Raw genomic sequence first — 20,297 nt, 5'->3', positions numbered from 1 at the left:
TATATATATAGGCCTATATAAAGACACAGAGATTGACACAGATTTTTTTGTCATCACGCGTCCTACGAAACTCTTACCAAACAGCACTGTCTGTGGTTCGTGGTCAAGATTGGAGACATAAAGGAACAATTTCTACCGTGCATCAATGGCTTGTTGATAGATTTAACACAGTGGCTTTTTGCCACGATACACCTAATAAGTGTTTGTAATCGTTAGGGAAATAAAATAGCTTTCTTGAAATTCCTAAATATTTAGTATAAGAGTCATTTTAAAATTTAGGCTACAGTGAAAGAAATAGAATCACTGTTCATTAAAGAGTATGTATAATATGTGTGATGCTATGATTTTTTTTTCTTATTAATCGATGTCCCTTTGGTTGTTTATGGTGTTTATTATTTTGTGGTACGGTAATAAAGTTGAAAATAAGTTAAGAAAGAGATAGTTTATGGTATGCTTATGTGTTATTATTTTGCCCTGAGACCTGTTATGCGAAGGCAAATATTTTTAGGCCCTATATAGGATATAGTTTTGCTAATGTTTTGTATTTTGTCACGAGTGATATGATTGGAGAATTTTATATTATGATATAAGATGCTTAGGTTAGAATTTTGCTGGTGTAGTGAAAAGGTGTGTATTAAAACTTTTTGGTAGATTTTACACAGTGGTTTTGCCACGATACACTTATTATAATAAGTGTTTGACAGTAATCATTACAGAAGTAAAATAGCTTTCTTGAAATTCCTAAATATTTAGTGTAAGAGTCATTTAAAAAGTTTAGGCTACAGTGAAAGAAACAAAATCACTGTTCATTAAAGAGTGTGTATGAAACACTTGTGATGCTATAATTTTTTTTATGAATGATGTATCTCTGATTGTTGTATTGTGTTTATTATTTTGTGGTACAGTAATAAAAGTTAAAAATAAGTTTGGAAAGAGATAGTTTAAGGTATGTTTCAGTGGCGTAGCAACGGGCAGTGCACTGGGGCCCAGGGCTATTAGGGGCCCATTCATAAATAGACCTAATGCCCCTCAATTATATTCGTTTTTAGAGTATAGTAATTATTGATTACTGTGTTGATTTTAAATCAATGGTGTATTCAAGGGTGCCCCAGCACCAAATTTCAAAAATTTTTAAAGAAATAGGGAAAAAGGAATTTATATTAAAATCTGAGAGTCTGAGAGTGCCACATTTCCGGTGCTATAATCATACATTTTCTTACCTCAGTCCCAACCAGGGTGGTGCTGAAGTGGTCTTCATTGTGTTATTATTTTGCCCTGAGACCTGTTATGCTAAGGCAATTTAGGCCATGACAGGATATAATTAATACAACATGTAACAATCTGTTTTTTAAATGGTCGTGTTTAGTGTTTAAGGACATTATCATAAATATAAAAATTAATAGTAATAAGAATGGTCAACAGTACAACAAAACCATTACAAAACCCTCAAAAACATTTTACAAATGGGTTCAGTCTCAGACTAAGGCCAACTCAGACCGCGTGCGACGCAGTCCGACCAGATTTATTGTCGTGAGAAATATTAAACATGTTTATAGTCTACCAGAAATACGGATTCCATTGGACAAAATTGTGACAATTCATTTTATGATCGTGCGACGCAGCCCGACCAGATATCGTCTTGAGAATAGTCTACCAGAAATATGGATTTCAATGGACACAATTGTGACAATTCCTTTAATGATCGAAATAAAATCTTAATTATGTGTTAAACAACATACTAAACGTTTACCAAAGTAGGAACAGAAATGTGTTTTTTATAACCAAAAGTGTTGCACTAGGCCTACAGTATTTGTCAGTAGACTTCTACTCGATAAAACCGAAAGGTCCACTCATTAATCTCAAATAAGATAGTATAATACATAATTCACGCCATCGTGTCGAGATTATATTTCGACATTATGTCATCATCAGGAATGATATGCGATACGTACTGCGATTTCAGTGTGACCAGCGATGCAAATCAAATTATGCTGAAGACTGATAACAATTATTCTAAATTATGCCAAATTGAAAGCAACGCTATTCTTAATACTATTCTGGCCAGTGATCATGCCGACAGGATCGACAGGAGATCTACAGTAGCATATCTAGGGTACGTGGGGTGGTGGGGACGAACCCCAAAAATAGTTCCCCTCTCCCAATAAAAGCAAACCATGGTCACATTGTTAAAATTCGCCAATTACCCTTCAGCCAACCCACTCCGCATAACCATTTCAAGGCTCCTAGATACACCAAGAGGTCGGGAGGGGTGGGGAAGGAAAATGCTGATTTTCCCGACGGGAGAAAGTGGGAAGTTAGTGGTATCCAAGAACCCTCACAGGGGGTCTGGAGAACTCACTAATGACAGATTGAACAAATATGTTGAAAGCAATAATATTATTTATCAAATCAAGCTTGTTTCCTAAAGGGAGTTTGCACCCTACATAATATTTTTATTTTTTTCAATGTTCTATTGGAATACAGCAAGGCTCTCCATTATCTTCCTCACTTTTCAATATTTTTATGAATGACTTAAGTTAAGAGTTAAATCAAAGCAAAGATAGTGAGAAAATCCAATTTGAAAATTGTTTTATTAACCATCTTTTATATGCTGATTATTTATTATTAATTGGCGATACAGTTAAAGGTTTACAAAATTTAATAATAAACTCGAATGTTTTTGTGATACATGGGGTCTGTGGGTAAACATCAATAAATCCAAAATAATGGTATTCAAAAAAGGAGGTAAATTAAGGCAATTTGAAAAATGGTTTTTCAAGATATATTTTAGGTATTGGAAAAAGCGCCCATAGCGTCGCTGTAAATGAAGGCAGGGTTTCCTTACGTGTTGATTGCTTAATTTCAAATTTTCGCTTTTAGTTATATATCATTGAAATTGACAAAAATAGATTTCTTTTTAAATGCTACTCTTTTCGATTGAGAAAAATTAACAGAAATGAATCTTGTTGGGCTAAAAATTTTAAACATTTACTCTGTTACACTGGTTACGGTTACATTTGGCATAACCAGGAATTTCAAAACATAAATAAAGTTATTCATGAATTTAAATTGAGATTAATTGATTTGGAAAAGTACTTTGAACAATTTTCTTTACTTTAAAAATTAAAATATTTTAAATTATTTAAAACAAAATCGAATTAAGCTACCACACTAAACATAAAAGACTTAAAACGTAGAAAACCTATTACAAAAATTCATCTAGGCGTTCTTGATTTATAAATCGAAAAGGGAAGATGGAACAAGACTCCAATTCAAAACCGTTTATGTAAATTGTGTAATTTAAATTTAAGTGAAGACGTATTTCATTTCATACTCGTGTGGCCGTTTTATGCTATCAGAACATCTTATAGGGCCTATACCTAAATTCTATTGTGCGTTTCCATCTTTAAATAAATTTTATTCGTTGATGAGTAACATTAGTATAACTAAAACACCGACAAATTATGTTTATTATGCTTACGGAGAAAGAAAATAATATTTAGCAACACAATAGAAAATGATGTATAAGTTGATTAAGGGCCAGATGAAGAATCTATAACATCTTATAGGGCCTATACCTAAATTCTATTGTGCGTTTCCATCTTTAAATAAATTTTATTTGTTGATGAGTAACATTAGTATAACTAAAACACCGACAAATTATGTTTATTATGCTTACGGAGAAAGAAAATAATATTTAGCAACACAATAGAAAATGATGTATAAGTTGATTAAGGGCCAGATGAAGAATCTGCCAGTTAATGTTAAGGATGAGTAATAGGCTAATTTAGCCTTTCCGCGTTTCTATGATTACTGTACTCAATGGGTTTTTCAAGTAATTTGAATCCGTATATTTATTTTGTGGGATGGGGGTCGGAAAGAACACTTATAGGAATGTATTTATGTTTCCATTGGCAATCCGCTCCACCCTGAAAACATTTTAATTTCACTTGCTATGTGTTATCTGAATTTGTGTTTTTATATGAAGTGCCAAAATAAATTAAATGAAATGTAAATAAATAAAATATGCAGATTGGGTTCTGTTTCCAACCATGCCTACTGGTATATGGACGTAGCCCGGAATGAAAAGTGATTTCCGAGACTTGCAACAAGTACTGTATCCTATGGAAGGCAATCCCCCACCATAAATACATGATTTGAAACGTACAATGGTACAACGTACTCACAGAAATAGCCAAGGAACTCGGACTTAAACATACAACGTACTCAGGAAATAGACAACGAACTCGCAATGTACTTGGACAAACGTACAACGTTCACACAAATACACAAACGAACCACTGACACAAACAAAACACAAGAAGGCGAACGGGCAAAACACAACGATACAACATACTCACACAACCGTGGCGCCAGAAATTTGCCGGCAAGGGGTCCGATGTGTCCGACGGATGGGTCCGAACCAAGTGAAGGGTTAAACACTAAATAATGAGACGAACATCAGGAATTAAGCGTATTCAAATGAAAAAAAAAATCAGATGGGCACTAGGGGCGGGCTTTTTTTAAAAAATCAATCTGTGTGCTAATCGTCGGACCAGAGGCTATCTTGGCATGCAGTGCCATAAGGCACAGATTAGACTGCAGAAGCTACAAACTTGGCTGCAAACTCACACATACCGCATTTTCGAAGAAAAAAAAAACCGTTACCGTATTGTTGTGAAAGCTTCAAATTATATTTTTAGCGGGGATTACCTTCCATATTATATTATATATTACAGTAGTTAAATTCTTAGCTAAAAAAAGTACATAAAATAACAAAATTTTAAAACTAAACATGAAACTCTTAAGTACTGTATAAAGGAGATAACCGTAAGTAGAAATACTGTAGTACTAGTGCTGCCGATGAGGCAGGTAGCTCTGAACTACGGAGACCCTAAAGGGACATGGTTAAAGAAAATATTAAACTATTTCGAGGGAACGAAATAATATTTCGTTCCTTCGAAATAATATTTCGGGGGAACGAAATCATTTCGAGGGAACAAAATAATATTTCTTTCCCTCGAAATATTATTTCGTTCCCTCAAAATAATATTTCGTTCCCTCGAAATATTATTTCGTTCCCTCGAAATCATCTCGAGGGAACAAAATCATTTCGTTCCCTCGAAATATTATTTCGTTCCCTCGAAATATTATTTCGTTAGCTCGAAATATTATTTCGTTCCCTCGAAATATTATTTCGTTCCCTCGAAATAATATTTCGTTCCCTCGAAATATTATTTCGTTCCCTCGAAATCATCTCGAGGGAACGAAATCATTTCGTTCCCTCGAAATATTATTTCGTTCCCTCGAAATATTATTTCGTTCCCTCGAAATATTATTTCGTTCGCTCGAAATATTATTTCGTTCCCTCCAAATATTATTTCGTTCTCTCGAAGTAATATTTCGTTCCCTCGAAATAATATTTTGTTCCCTCGAAATATTATTTCGTTCCCTCGAAATAATATTTCGTATGTACGCCCACAGTGCCTTCGGCGTCGGCTGTTCGTCATGAGTGGCGCAAGGATTTGCCCAACGGGGGGGGGGGGAGGTCCCCGGCTGGGGGTCCATGTCCAAGACGAAAGTAAAGTGGGTGTGGTAAATCTTCGATTGAAAGGTTTCGAAAGTTTATAAATTTTGACAATTTCAGGGTTTCAAAGGCTTAATTAATCGATATTAGAGTCTACTAATATGTAAAAAATAGGCCTACATAGAATTTTTGGAAGGAAGTTGAACCCTGTCTCTTATACACATCTAGATGTGTATAAGAGACAGGCTCTCAACGACGGGGAGCCCTATTAGGTATATATATATATATATATATATAAATGATTTTCGTTCCATGTCCCTTTAGGAGCTCCGTACTGAACAACTGCTTCAGTCGTCACAAATTTCAACGTACTGGGTACAGTGCCAACAGTAACGTCCTGGATTCATATCAAGGTTCATACTTTCTTGTGCACACTACAATCGGTGGATTTTCATAATAACCTCTTTTCTCAGCATATACACTTTTGAATTTTTTTCTCGTTTTAGTATTACTGTCATTAAGGATGCTTTTACATTGTTTGTCTCATTTTATGATTTCAATTTTAAAAATACCTAACTCAATTACTAAATATTTAGTATAAGTATGTATAATAATTTGTTTTATAATTTATATACTATATATCTTCATTATTATCATCATCATCATATTCATAATCATCATTACCATCTTCATTTTCATAATCACAAATTATTATTATTATTATTATTATTATTATTATTATTATTATTGTCATTATTCTTATAATTATTATTATTATTGCTGTAAATAATTACTGTATTATTATTACTGTCAAATTCATTATTATTATTACTGTCAATAATTACTGTATTATTATTACTGTCAAATTTATTATTTTTATAATTATTAGGCTTATTGTTATTAGGCCTATTATTATTAGGCATAATAATAATAGGCCTATTGATTTTAGGCCTATTATTGCTGCGAAGCAGCCAATTCATATTCTTGACAGCAATTTGACCTCTGAAAGGTCATTGTTTGTCAAAAAACAAGGGCCTAAGACGACTGAAAAGCGGAGTTTCCTTCTTTCGTTCTGCCAGGTAAAATCAATTACTTTAGGCGACGTTTGTAGACTTAACCAACACGTACCAACGTCCGCATGTCGCGCTAGCCTTATCCAACTCAAGGCCTAATGGTATAGGCCTAGCCTTGAAGGGACGAAGGTCCCAATGAAAAACAACGTCGCTCCTTGATAGCTAACATTGTCTATTTAATATCACAATAATTCATTATTAGATCTAGGCCTAGTTGTTTTTTGAATTGTACTCCACAAATCTCAGCCGATACCTCGCACAACTCGAGTAACGTCTTGTATCTATTGTCGTGACGTCATGGCTCGCTGACTCACACTTGCGATGTCTCGCACTTGTGATCAAATAACACGCTGGCTCGCACTTTGTCAACACTCTTGGCAGTCAATTCGCCCCTAGAAAACCCGCCCTTGGAAACTTGCCCCATAAAAAAAAATGTACACTTCCTAGACCATGCAGTCTTCAAAATGAAAATTGTAGCCTTTGGTAATCATGCTACATTTTCCACATACATAGACATTTTTGAAACTTTATTAAAAAAAAACCTAAACCATAATTCACCACTAGACACTTTTTGACAAAAATGAAAAATTACGACTTTGTCACCCAGTGAGAAGTGTTCTAATATAGAGAATGGGTCGTGTCTCATATTATTTGTTATATTTTTATTATTCATTATTTTCACTTGACTCGCATAAATAATTTTGTTCGAAGAGCATTTATATGCAGTTGTACTTCGCAGCACTTCACTTGCAATTTGCAATTTCTAGTTGTTATTAAATATTTCCTCCATGGTATTACCTCCGTGGTATTCTGTAAGAATGTAGGCCTACTTGAATTCAGCCATTTTTCTATGGCTGATCTTTAGTATTAAATTATTTTATAATTTGATAATATTTTGTTTGCGTATTTTTTATGATTCCAATTTTGTTATTTTTATCATAGTCAGGCATGTTTTTATAAAGTAATTACCGGTAACTTTTCGCGCTTCTATGCGCTACCATTTTACCGCCGTAGAAGAAGTAACGACCCATAGGGGTCAGGTTTAGGTCATTATAGGAGATCATATTGTGTCACTGCGCATGTCTGTTATTGAAACTTCCATTTTGTAGATTCATGTGCATGTTGCACAGTCACCGTACCGGGAGATTTCAGACACAAAAGTATACTTATTTTAATTGCTAAATCCCTCGACGTCATTCGTTATTTTTTTGTTTTCAAAGCGTTTATAATAGAGATATTTGATGACTTTTTCTGAAGATATGGCTTCCACTAAAATTGTGAAAGACCGTGACGAAGAGATGATGGAAGCAACAGACGGCGAAGTTCCGAAAGACAACGAAGAATCAGAGAAAGAAAAGATGCAAAAAAAGGAACTTGAGACAGATTCAGTTACTTTAGAAGGTTCAAAAACTCATTATTTTCTTATAGATTTTCTAGGCGAGGCATTATATGAAAAATGACGGACGGTATATTGTATTTTAACAATAGTAAATCCTAGGCTAGGCCTACATGACAGCTAACCACCTAGGCCTAGCTAGGCTCTAGAGGGCCAGCCTAAGTGAATAACCGGCTAGGTAGAATGTAGTCTAACTACTAAGCCTAAGCTAGGCATAGGACTGGCCCTAGCCTAGCTAGATGTACACTGTTTTTAGTCTAGGCTAGGCTAGATAGGCAATGGCAGTAGCTAGAGGCGTTTCTGGGCACCTATTTTCACGCAAATTGTAGCTGGTTTTCAAGATGTCCTTCACACAAAAATACTTACTTATTACAGTATGATAGGTTGGTAGGCTAGTCAAACCTCCTGGATACTCACTTGACTGGCCCAGCCTAAGGAATAGTAAAAACTAAAAACAGAGGAGCAAACATCAATTTTGAAAGAATTTGAGCAATGCCAGACCACACCCACTTATGGTCTAGTCAGCCTCCACATTTTACAGTTGTAAATTAAATAACATTTTACCCTTTTTTGTCTATTATTTTCTGCTACATTTTATCATAGCATATAAAAAAATGAATTGAGATGATTGTCCTTAGGTTTGTTGTCTTCAATAACCTTTTCCTCATTCTTGTATTTTTTTTTATATTTTTTTTTTTGCTTTTAATAATTATGTAATAAATTTATGGATATAAATAAATCATATAGGCCTAGGTCTAAAACCATTTATGCCAGAGATAATGTATCAATTCTATATTTTGACTATTTTACAGATTTCAAAGAACATGTCAAACAAATTGAAAAGGCTGTTTCAACAAAAGAGAAGAACTACTTAACTCGTGTTTTAAGGGCTTTGACTTCAACACGAAGGAAGTTGAACCACCGGGTATTACGCAAGTTTATTGTGGGCTTCTTCCCCACTGTGCATCCCACAAAAGATTTATTATTAGAATACTTAGATGAGGTGAGTATAATAAATAATAATTTTAATAAAAATGTATCTCTTTTCTCTCTAGATTCAATATAATTCCATTTGAATCTAGGCAGAAATTCTTCATCATTAGACCTTGATTTCCTCCTCAACACGATCTAGGAGAGCAAACGAGGTACTAAAACAAATGACAAAAATTGTATCATATTTTGCATTAAACTAAATTTAACTCATAATTACATTTGATAAAACGTTTAATTAAGTGGATTTTATGCGTTCTTCCAAAAACTTTCAAAAAGGTAGGCTAAACCATTGTCTGGCGAAAAATTCACTTACAACATGCATATTAATAATAGTCAAAACATATTTTACCCCGTTTGAAAATGGACGGTTCTAAGTCGCCCACCTCAGTGTATGCAAGTGGCCTCACTTGCATGCAAGCTTGAGATTCGGTTCCCGTTTCTTGCACGCAACGATCGAGGTAGTGGTCTTGTTAGTAACTCCCAAGTTATCCCAAGTCAGATATGTTTTTAACAATGCAAGTTAAATTTTAATAGTAAACAAAATATAGTATACCTGTACCTCTCTCGATTTAGAGGACCTAGAGTAGAATTTACACCACTAAAACTAGAGATGAAGATGCATCTCCATCATACCATAGACTATCCAGTATTTGTGTACAGGTAGACAGCGTAGACAACTTAATTTGATACTTAAGCCTGCATGTAACAACACTAACTTACTGTACATTTTAATTAGATTTGTGATTTGTAATATATTAATGTACTGTAAGATTACGAGCTGAAAAATATTGATGCTTCTTTAGATTTAAGCCTAGTCCATCCCGGTCATCAGGTCACGGTGTACGATCAAATTTTGTAAACACACACACAGGCCTAGGGTCTATGCTACATATGCAGTGTTCTCACCACGGTGGTCGGTGCTGGACGGCCCCGACCACCACTCGAAATTTCTGACCACCACTCCCATACTGCCAACCACCACTATTTTTGCAATGAGAAAAACAACGTAACAAAATACTTTTGTTACATACAGTAGGGAGTGTCTAGACAATGAACATGCTAGCTACGTTAGATAAGACAAAGATATCAATTAACGTCTCCGTGGTTACGTTAATTTGAAACCCTACTACGTTACTAAGGCCTAGCTGTAGGCTTATAACTGTCTGTAGGCCTAGCATTGCTTGTTCAGTTCAAATCGTGTCCGCTCAAGCCGAACGAATAGCAATTATTTAACATCGTCGCCAATCAAGGAATAAGACACAACAACGACGAAGTTAACTCTGATATGTCTGAAATTTAATCTATCTTTAGAGATCCCGCCACACGCAGCCAGCACACTCTCCAATCACATGTTAAAAACAAAGTAGTACTTTCTTGTTTGGGTGGCGGCGCAAGCCTCTTTTCTTTCCTAGTACTATTACCATATTAATCCGCGATAGTCGCTAGAGCATGCAGCAATAAACAATGCACAATGCGACGCTCGTGTACAGTAGTACTGCAAGCGGCGATGACATTTGGTAATACATTTTCAAAACTGTACCTGCTATATTGACAATGAAAATATTTTACAAGAAGTAAGTCATCACAAATAATACTATTAATCAATTTAGGCCTGTACTTTGTAGGCCTAGGCTAGAGGCCGAAGCTACATTAAAGTCGGGCTCCGGAGGAAAAAAAAAATTTGATATGTTGTAGAACTGATTTTTCTAAGACAGAAAAAAGTTTTCTGACGACAAACTGGTGAACGGGGAATGAGATACAGATTTTTGAATATTTAAAAACTGGGGGGGGAAAGGGGCGTAACTGCCAATTTTTACACCTTTTCCCCCCCAGTTTTTAAATATTCAAAAATCTGTATCTCATTCACCGTTGCTCAGTTTTTGATCAAACTACTTTTTCCCGTCAGTTCTCCAACATATCAAAAAATTGTTTTCCTCCGGAGTCTGACTTTAAGGGCTAGGCCCCTAGGCCTAGGCCTACTGAACTGAATAGGCCTTCCTAGCTAGGCCTAGTTCACCTACCACTATGATTTTCGGTTTGGCCTAAAATTTGGGTGGCGAGTTAGGCCTGTAACCCCACCCCCCGTCGGCGTCCACCCCCGGTGGTCAGGGTGGGCGTGGTCGCCGACCACCACTCCTAACCTGCTGGTGAGAACCCTGCATATGTGCTGTCTGTCTTTATTAATTTTGTTATAAACTTAAGTCAGATTTTGGTAAAACATTTCGTTATGTTTTAAATAATAATATTAGGATCATGTCTACTTTCTCAAATTTACTGTATAATGGGAGCACATAACCACAGGATCTGTGACATAACTTTTTGGAGAGATGTTTCAAAAGACTGTTAAAATAGGCTGATTTTGCCATTGAGACATGCGCAGCAAATAGGTACTTTCTGTGATAGTGGATACTTTTCCTCAGTATCAATAAATAACAGTACACGAGGGGGCAAGAGATAGACAAATTTGTATATTTTTACATGCATAAAAACTTGGATTCAAAATAACCTACAATATGTAAAATAATGATAAAATTATAATGTAACCATGGATATGATATTCATTTTTAAGCAACCAAGTACATTGCTTTAGTTGACTTACCAAAAAAAATTGAGAATGGTTTTGCAATATCAAGATTTTTATGTACACTTTCAGAGGGTGGTAATGTTGATAATTGTGAATGAGCCCATAGGCAACACACTGTATCTATGTTTGTCTCTCTAATCAGGAGTAAAAATGGGTACCAACATAAACAGACTGCTATGCTGGAGGAGTGGTGAACCCCCCTCCCCTTTTACAGCCCTCCACAGTCCGGTCCAAACACCAGGTTAAGAGGGACGGGAAACTGTCCTGTGAGCCCAAAGCTTCAGATTTCAACCTTTACATAGTGTTTAGCTGGCAAAGTATCGGTATGGCACACTAAAAGTCACTTGTTTGATTCCCGCAACATTACCAATTCTTTGCTTCCATCTAGTACAAATATTGTCATCTAGAATATGCAAAATTAGTCAGCACATTACAACACATAATAAACAAGCCAACATATGGTGGTGTTTATACACTGTAATCATTGTTTTTATATTTGTTGCTTTTGTTTACCTGTAGCCAATGGAAACTGATACAAGCCTGGTCTTTAAACTTCGCTCAGGAAAGACTGCTAACGGCCCTGTTTTGCCAGAGGTTGAGGTTTACATCCACCTACTTGTACTCGTCCATCTGTTGGATACCAACAGGAACAAAGACGTAAGTGTTTACTCTCTGGTTCTATATCAGCAGTTTTCAAACTATGGGTCACAACCAAAAAATTGTTTGCCAAATAAAACTTGAGGATTGTAATACTCCTGAGGATTTTCAAAAAATTGAATTTTATATCCTCCTGAAATAAGTAAAGAGAGCATATTCTAATTACTTATTTAAACATTTTTTCTTCTGCTGTGTTAATGACGCGTTTTGTGTAACTGTTTGTTTAACATTCCAGAAAAGCGGGTTGCCACAAAAGTGTCTTGGACGTTTGGGTCGTCGCTGGCCAAGAAGTATAAGAACCGCTAATTAGGCTAATAATTTTGCTAATGTTAATAATAATAAACAAGCATTCATGATAATGTTGTCAATATTTTGTTAATGTCTTGTCATTTAGGCTGTTAAGTGCTCTGATCAGATGATGGTCAAATTGGACAGCTACAATCGCAGGACAATGGACCAGCTGTCAGCCAAGGCTTACTATTTCCACGGCAGAGCTTATGAAATCACAGGTCAAGAAGTGAACATTAGGAGGTGAGGAGGATTATGATAAAGATCAATGGATTCAGGGATGAATTATTTTAATGAATGTTTGGTAGCATTTAGGGAGGAGGTGATGTTTACTGTGCTCCAACAAGAAGCAGGTTCACAATAGACTATCACAGAAACATGTGGGATTACCATTATGTAACTTAGTTAAATGCAACACATATTTTTTATACAACATTCTCTTTTTCTTTTTATAGTTTTTTGCATGCTAAATTACGCACAGCAACCTTAAGACGCAATGATGAAGCTCAGGCCACAATTCTTAACCTCCTACTGAGGAACTACCTTCTGCACAACTTGTATGATCAGGCTGACAAACTGGTGGCCAAGTCATCTTTCCCTGAATCTGCATCAAACAATGAATGGGCTAGGTTTCTCTATTACATGGGTTAGTGAACTTTTATACTAATCTTTATTATTAATATTAAATTTGGGAGAAAACTTTATTGGCCCCATAGGTTTTAAACCAGATACCTGTTCAGTTACTCTACAAACTGAGGTATAAAGACAAAACATTGCGTTTATCTATTTGTAATCATTATTAGTTATATTTATATTTCATTAATGATTAGTATTGTTTTTAAAAAAATGTCTTTCTATTATCATTGACCAATCCAGAAGGGAGACAGTGGGAGGGTGTTAAGTAACTTGCACTGTGTTTTACTACATAAATATACATGGCTGTGTTATGACTCATCAGCAAGCTATTGACTTGAGCATTTGCCAATGACTTGACATTATGTTTCTCCTTAGAGCCTATTTGCAAATCATCACTGAACATTAGGTCAGTGACTTTGAACCAAGCATATCTATCGCATCATATTATCCTTACATGGGGGCCTTTATTAGTAAAAATAGGTAAAGGTCAAAACCTGAAGCTCAGAGCTCACTGGCCTTAGTGCCTACAGTATCTTCCTCTATATGGCGTTTCGGCCAGACTATGCTAGGCTGTACTTCCCAGCATATACTGGTACCCATTTTTACTCCTGAGCAGAGACAAACACATTACAAAGTGTGTTGCTTGTGGACACAAGCGACTTGCACTGTGAAGGCTTCGAACGCCTGGCATCAAGGTTGAGATTCTGAGCCATAATCGTAGCACCGTCTGATTAACTTCCATAATTCCATAGACAAACTACATCATACTTGATACTTAGTTGTTAACTTATGTTATTTTATTTTATTTTTTTTTTTTTGCTATGGTTCTGTTTTAGGAAGGATAAAAGCAATACAGTTGGAGTATTCAGAATCAAATAAGAACTTACTGCAGGCAATTAGGAAAGCACCTCAGCACTCAGCAGTTGGATTTAAGCAAGCAGTAAGTATATGCCATAGAAAGTAGTATTAGAGAGCAGCTTAGCTCATGCGGCTGAACTGTGTGTGCACCGAACTGTGGAGATCTTTACTTCCCATTGGTCCTCAGTTCAATTCCCTTTGTGTTTCAGCTGGAGGGCTGTTAAAATATCCCACCATCTTTTGGTTTTTGTTTTTGCCACTTAAGCCATTGGTCCTTTGAGCAATACATAGCCCATATCCATGTTAATCAACGCAGTATACTCTACTTAGAAAAAATACACATGTTGTCCCACCAATTCACATGTTTGCATATGTTTTTACACTGTTGTTTTTTGAGACCTTAACAACAATATCCAAGGGGTGGGGCTTTGCGAAAGTTCCATTCACTGTGCCAACCACCACCTCCACATGTATAACAATAGTGTGATTAGTTTGTGCGTGTTATATGTTGAATGGTTTCTAATTTTTTTACTTTGTTTTTAGGTACACAAGTTAGCCATCGTTGTCCAGCTACTTCTAGGGGAGTTACCGGACAGAGCATTATTTAGACAGAAGCCATACAGGAAAGCACTATACCCATACCTCCAACTAACTCAAGGTATGTAAAACAACTTGAGTTTGTCAGCTTATCATTGTGAGGCAGATCCAGTGAAAAATCTGGGTAGGGGCCATTTTAGAAATGCTTGACCATAGAGATAGGTACATAGAATTTCAATTTTAAAAATAGCTATTTTGGAGTATGGTGCTCCACTATTTTTCCTTTTTTTTTCCCCTTTTTTTTGGGGGGGACCTGGGAGGGTGAGCAGACTAGCCCCTGTTTCCCTCCCCCTCCCTGGATCTTTCCTCAATGATCAGTTCTTTAGAAAGATGGTGGACTGTACCCTATATTTCTCAGGGTGGGCAACCGATGGCAGGGAAACAGGTGCTTATGGTTTATTGCACACATTATGTTTACCTTGCAAACCTGGGGAGGCTATACTTCTAAGGTCTGTTCTTCATTTTTTATTGTACAATGATAGGAAATTAAGCATCAAAAGATACTTAATATTTTCCCCTGTTACTTTCAACCTACAGCCGTAAGGACGGGTGATCTATCGCTGTTTAATCAGACACTGCAAACCTTCAGTAGTAAATTCCAGTCAGAAGGGACATACACGTTAATCATCCGGTTACATCACAACGTGATCAAGACAGGAGTACGTATGATTAGCTTATCATATTCACGTATATCATTGATGGATGTTGCCAAGAAGCTACAGTTGGATAGCCCAGAAGATGCAGAGTTTATCGTAGCTAAGGTAGGATTAATATTTTGAAAATTTAATCACATCTTTTTAAAAAAGAATTTATACAGTCTGAAAGAGTTATTTCCAGGGTTCTAGAGGTGCCTATTTTTGAAATATCACCTTGAAAACTGCTTGTCGGGAAATCTGTTACAGCGACATTGCCTTGATCAGCAATGAGGTACGTAAAGAAACAATTTTTGAGCTCCCAAGTATTAGAATTTGCACTCTTCTGCATTTAAGTTGCATGCTATAATAATAAAATATTTTCCAAACTGCAATGTTATGGTTGTGCATTTGAGCAGATATTTACTTGGCCAATAGATTTCGGTAAAACCTTTTGCGCATTTCAATCTTTTCAGTGCAAACAGCAGTACAATTTAGCCAATGTTAAATTACACTTTGTCTTTCTTTCGTCTTGGTAAAAATTACTTCAATGCGAACACAGCTTAAGTTGAGCTGTACATTAATGTGAAATTTGTAAAACATCAAAGATTTTTGTACTTTTAAAGTCTTTTCCACTCTATTAAATTTTATGTGACAAATAACTGTTATGCCCATATATGGGGGACCAAATTTGAGACATCTGGTTTGATAGTGTGGACAGCGCTTTTGACTAAATTATTTGACAAGATGTTAAGTTTCAAGTACGTAGTTGCGCTTGTATTATTTAATTAGGTTGATATATTTGTTTTGGATTCTCTAGCAATAACAAGTCTCTTGATTGTTAATTAACAGGCTATACGAGATGGTGTTATAGAAGCAAGTATAGACCATGAGAGAGGCTATGTGAGGTCAAAGGAAAAGACGGACATCTACTCAACCAAGGAACCCACAGCAGCCTTCCATCAACGCATCACATTCTGTTTAGATATTCATAACCAAGCTATCAAGGTAACAATCATGAATTTTTATTGTAAGAAATAAGTAATTGGTTATTCATTTTCTTTCATCATATTTAAGAGAGTACAAAACATTACTCTTTCTGTGACACCATTCTCCCCCAAAATGAGTACATGATAAAAAGGTGATTGGTGTCATTTGTGGTATTATCATTTCTTATTCATATAAGTACAAAATCTGTTGACCCCTCCCCCTAACATATGTGAAGGGGAGACGGTGATGTGAATGATAAAGAATTGGATGGCCCCTAATAAACTAATATTTTTGGGTATATTGAGTTATTCAATATCAAGTGTTATGTAGTCTTATTGAGCTCTTGCTCATTGTTTTAAATTGTTTGAATTGTTTTATAAAATTCTTGATTGTAATATTCAATCTTTTTTTTTTTATAGGCAATGCGATTCCCACCAAAATCTTACAATAAGGATTTGGAGTCAGCTGAGGTAGTTAACATTGAGTTGTATTGTTGTTATTTACATAATGAATTTATCAAATCAATAGTGACTTGTTAGTCAAAGCTATGTACTTAAACATGTCTTTTAAAACCTTGCACTCTACTTACAATACTTCGATCAAAATATGACCCCAAAATTTCTTATTTGGCACAAGTTATGCTGAGGTTAGGTTAGCTGAGTCGGCTAAACTGGTGGTAGCCACTCTGTGTGCGCTGAACCGTGGAGATCTCTTGTTCCCCTGTTCAATTCCCATTGCTGCTCTCCTTGTGTTTTGGCTGGAGGGCTGATATACAAGTATATAAAAGCACACTGTCTTTGAGATGAAACATTTAAGCCGTTGGTCCTGTGTGTAATATGGCTCATATACACGTTAAAGAAAGCAGTACACTCGTTGGAAAAGAGTAGGGGATTGTCTCATGGTGTACTGCACAATCACCAAAAGAAGGACCCTACTCGAAATACGTCGTCTTCGGACTTTCGTGGGTTATCCTTGGTGTTTACACCAAATGTATCCATCACCAGCATATGTTAAGAGTAACTGTAGCAGGATGATTACCTTCCAATCCCTGGTCAGTTTTTTAAAAAAGCAACAAATTAAAAGAAACAACAAAATACTTAATTATAAGAAGCACCAGAGTGTTTATACATGGTAATTTTTTCTTTATTTACATTTTTATTTAATCATTCGTTAAAAGAAAAACACATAACAAAACAGATACTAAAAATGAAAAAAATACACCAAAAACAGACAGTTGTACAAATTGCCTTGCTTTATAATCTTAAATGTTGTAATAGTTTAGCAGTTACGTTTACATGGTTACATCTTTCAGAAGACTATTAAGCCTGTCTGCAAGATTTCAGATGTCATGTGCTGCAGGAAAATAGGAGTAGTTAATAAAAAATATGCCAGAGCTGAGACTATATAAAAAAATCGAGATTTGATAAATTTCATTCAATGCACTGAACTGAACACACTGTAACCAACTAAAAGACATTTTCAATAAATACCTTTCATTTTTTGCTTGAGCTTTCGTGGAATTGATTTTTTATTCTTAATATGTATGGCCGAACTCGCAGATCATATTGCTGTACTTGCTGTTGTGAGTAAAGGAAAGTTAAAATTCGAAATTTAAAAGGGATGTTTTATTGTTTTCACAGGAAAGGAAAGAGCGAGAGCAACAAGATTTGGAATTGGCCAAGGAAATGGCAGAAGACGATGAGGATTTTCCATGAAAACCACACAAAACAAAAACAATTCATATTCATATTGGAAAATGCTAGATTTTTGTTAACCGAAAGTAAAAACCAAATCTGGTGTGGTTTTTAATTTCTGTTATCTTTTTCTATATAGCTGCTTCTTATCAAGTTGTAAGTTTTTACCACGATTACAAATATGATAGAGGCATTGATATAATGCATGTATATAAAGTATTTGGGAGAGAGTATTGTGTAAGCATACAGATATTATCAGTGTGTGTAAGGATGATGGAGTGACGATGTATTATGCCTGGTTTCCATAAAATCACTACAGACTATTGGCAACGTCTACCGGCAATGCTCATTTGTCGGTCAAGTTGGAAAACCTTCCCGATTGGGTCAGGTACAGCTCTAAGCTCTGGGTAAGTATTGCCATGAAAACCCTGCAGCGAAGTGTAATGATTTTTTGAAAACCAGGCTGAAATGTATGCAAAAATACGGTAATATTATATTTCTGCAAAAACAATGATTTTCTGTCAACTCGGTGAATGGATGATATCATCTTTTGAACACATCATTCCTGGCTTTCGAGTGAGTATTAAAAAAAACTGCAGTCTCTGCGAATAGAGATAGCTTAATGAAAGAAAATAAAAAGATATGTTCAATATCCAGTAGTTATGATATTTTTAAATGTCCGTGATAATGCAAATTGTCCAGGTTAGTGCAAGTTTCCCAGGGTAATACAAGTTTCCCAGGGTAGTGCAAGTTTCCCAGGGTAGTAGGTAATATAGACATCTGTGAACACTACTTTTGTTGATTACCTGCTAACTTGGGTGCCATCATTTTTTTTTTTCTGATTGCATGTTTGATAGAAAATATAAATCGGTTTCACCTCAGGTTATAGAAATATTGTTTTTACATGTTTTAAACAAAGTTGTAGATCAGTTGTAGTCTCAATTGATGGCTTTATAGCATGTTTGCCTAATATAATTATACTGTATGTGTATACTCCTGTAATATTCCTGTGAAACTGCAGGTGATGCGGGTGGTGGTGTTTCATCCAGGAGGACTGTGATACAAAAAAATATAGGGAGCTTTTGATTGCACGACCACATTGGGACCTAGAATGTAATTACATCACCATGAAGTCATCTATGCATGCAGGAACATTGAATTCTCATAGTCATCTGGAATCTAGGATGCAGCTTGGTCCGAATATGTGCAGTGCAGAGAACGTAGGACGGTCACGGATGAGTGAATCTGTCCTGGTGTCATCGCCATGCAAATCGAAAGCTCCATACTAAATGAGCCATTATGCTAAGCTCCGCCCCTTGACTTCGCCCCTTGGATATTGTTGCTAAGGTCATATATGTGATACAAAAAAATATAGGGAGCTTTTGATTGCACGACCACATTGGGACCTAGAATGTAATTACATCACCATGAAGTCATCTATGTATGCAGGAACATTGAATTCTCATAGTCATCTGGAATCTAGGATGCAGCTTGGTCCGAATATGTGCAGTGCAGAGAACGTAGGACGGTCACGGATGAGTGAATCTGTCCTGGTGTCATCGCCATGCAAATCGAAAGCTCCATACTAAATGAGCCATTATGCTAAGCTCCGCCCCTTGACTCCGCCCCTTGGATATTGTTGCTAAGGTCCCAGAAAAACAACAATATAAACTTGCGTTTATGGGACAACATATTGTGTTTGTGAGACAAGCATGTAATCCTGGCCCTGTTTTGATTGGTCTGTTAAGTTTTGATTGACACACCCAGGGAAGGCCCATTGCTTTGAATTGAATTCCATGATGATGTAATGAATAATGAAATTGATTGCATTATATTGTTTGTGTATTGAGAGTAATGAAAGTGTGGCTGCAGACGATTAATTCTTGTACACTTACAATTTGTTCTTTTGCCAGCTTGAGATTTGTACAGAAAAGTTAAGTAGAAATTGTATTGATATTCATAAGACAAAGGGATGTTCTTTGGTTCAGCCAAAAAAAAAAGTAATAAAGTTGATTCTTCTGTCACCTAGTATTCTGCTGATTTGTGTTTTTTCATCTTTCTGGGTAAACAATCGTTTATTAATCTGCTGGTAGATTAACACAATTTTGATCACAATTATTGTAAAATCGTGCACGTGTGTTAATTATGCCGAGTTTTTTTAGTACTGCGTGATTGTGAAAATTAGCTATTTAATTGCGGCATCGGCGCATCATACCTTTGCTTTCGGTAAATTCTACTCAAGTACACAGTACAGATCAATTAGATATTGAGAATGCAATGATTGTTTGCATAAACAAAGTTAAGTGTCTGTTTCAGTTACATGTGATTTTCATAGATTATACTGTAATGACATACAACTAATTTTAGGAGAT

At 35.8% G+C, this 20,297-nt stretch overlaps 1 protein-coding gene across 1 annotated transcript; it reads left to right on the top strand.

The window, feature by feature from the left end:
* The first annotated feature begins 7,685 nt into the window (after window positions 1-7,685).
* Window positions 7,686-19,956, top strand: LOC117103192 (26S proteasome non-ATPase regulatory subunit 3-like). The gene is made up of 11 exons (XM_033243717.1): window positions 7,686-8,001; window positions 8,809-8,999; window positions 12,093-12,230; window positions 12,625-12,761; window positions 12,974-13,164; window positions 13,991-14,094; window positions 14,556-14,670; window positions 15,147-15,370; window positions 16,094-16,249; window positions 16,651-16,701; window positions 17,872-19,956. The coding sequence occupies exons 1-11, from the start codon at window positions 7,842-7,844 to the stop codon at window positions 17,944-17,946; spliced, it is 1,542 nt and encodes a 513-aa protein (XP_033099608.1). The 5' UTR covers window positions 7,686-7,841; the 3' UTR covers window positions 17,947-19,956.
* Window positions 19,957-20,297: the final 341 nt, after the last annotated feature.

This window comes from Anneissia japonica, unplaced genomic scaffold (genome assembly GCF_011630105.1).
Source record: "Anneissia japonica isolate Jap-2015-1 unplaced genomic scaffold, ASM1163010v1 scaffold2652_len1590060_cov184, whole genome shotgun sequence".
Classification (NCBI taxonomy): domain Eukaryota; kingdom Metazoa; phylum Echinodermata; class Crinoidea; order Comatulida; family Comatulidae; genus Anneissia; species Anneissia japonica.
This window is presented reverse-complemented; position numbering and strand designations above follow the sequence as displayed.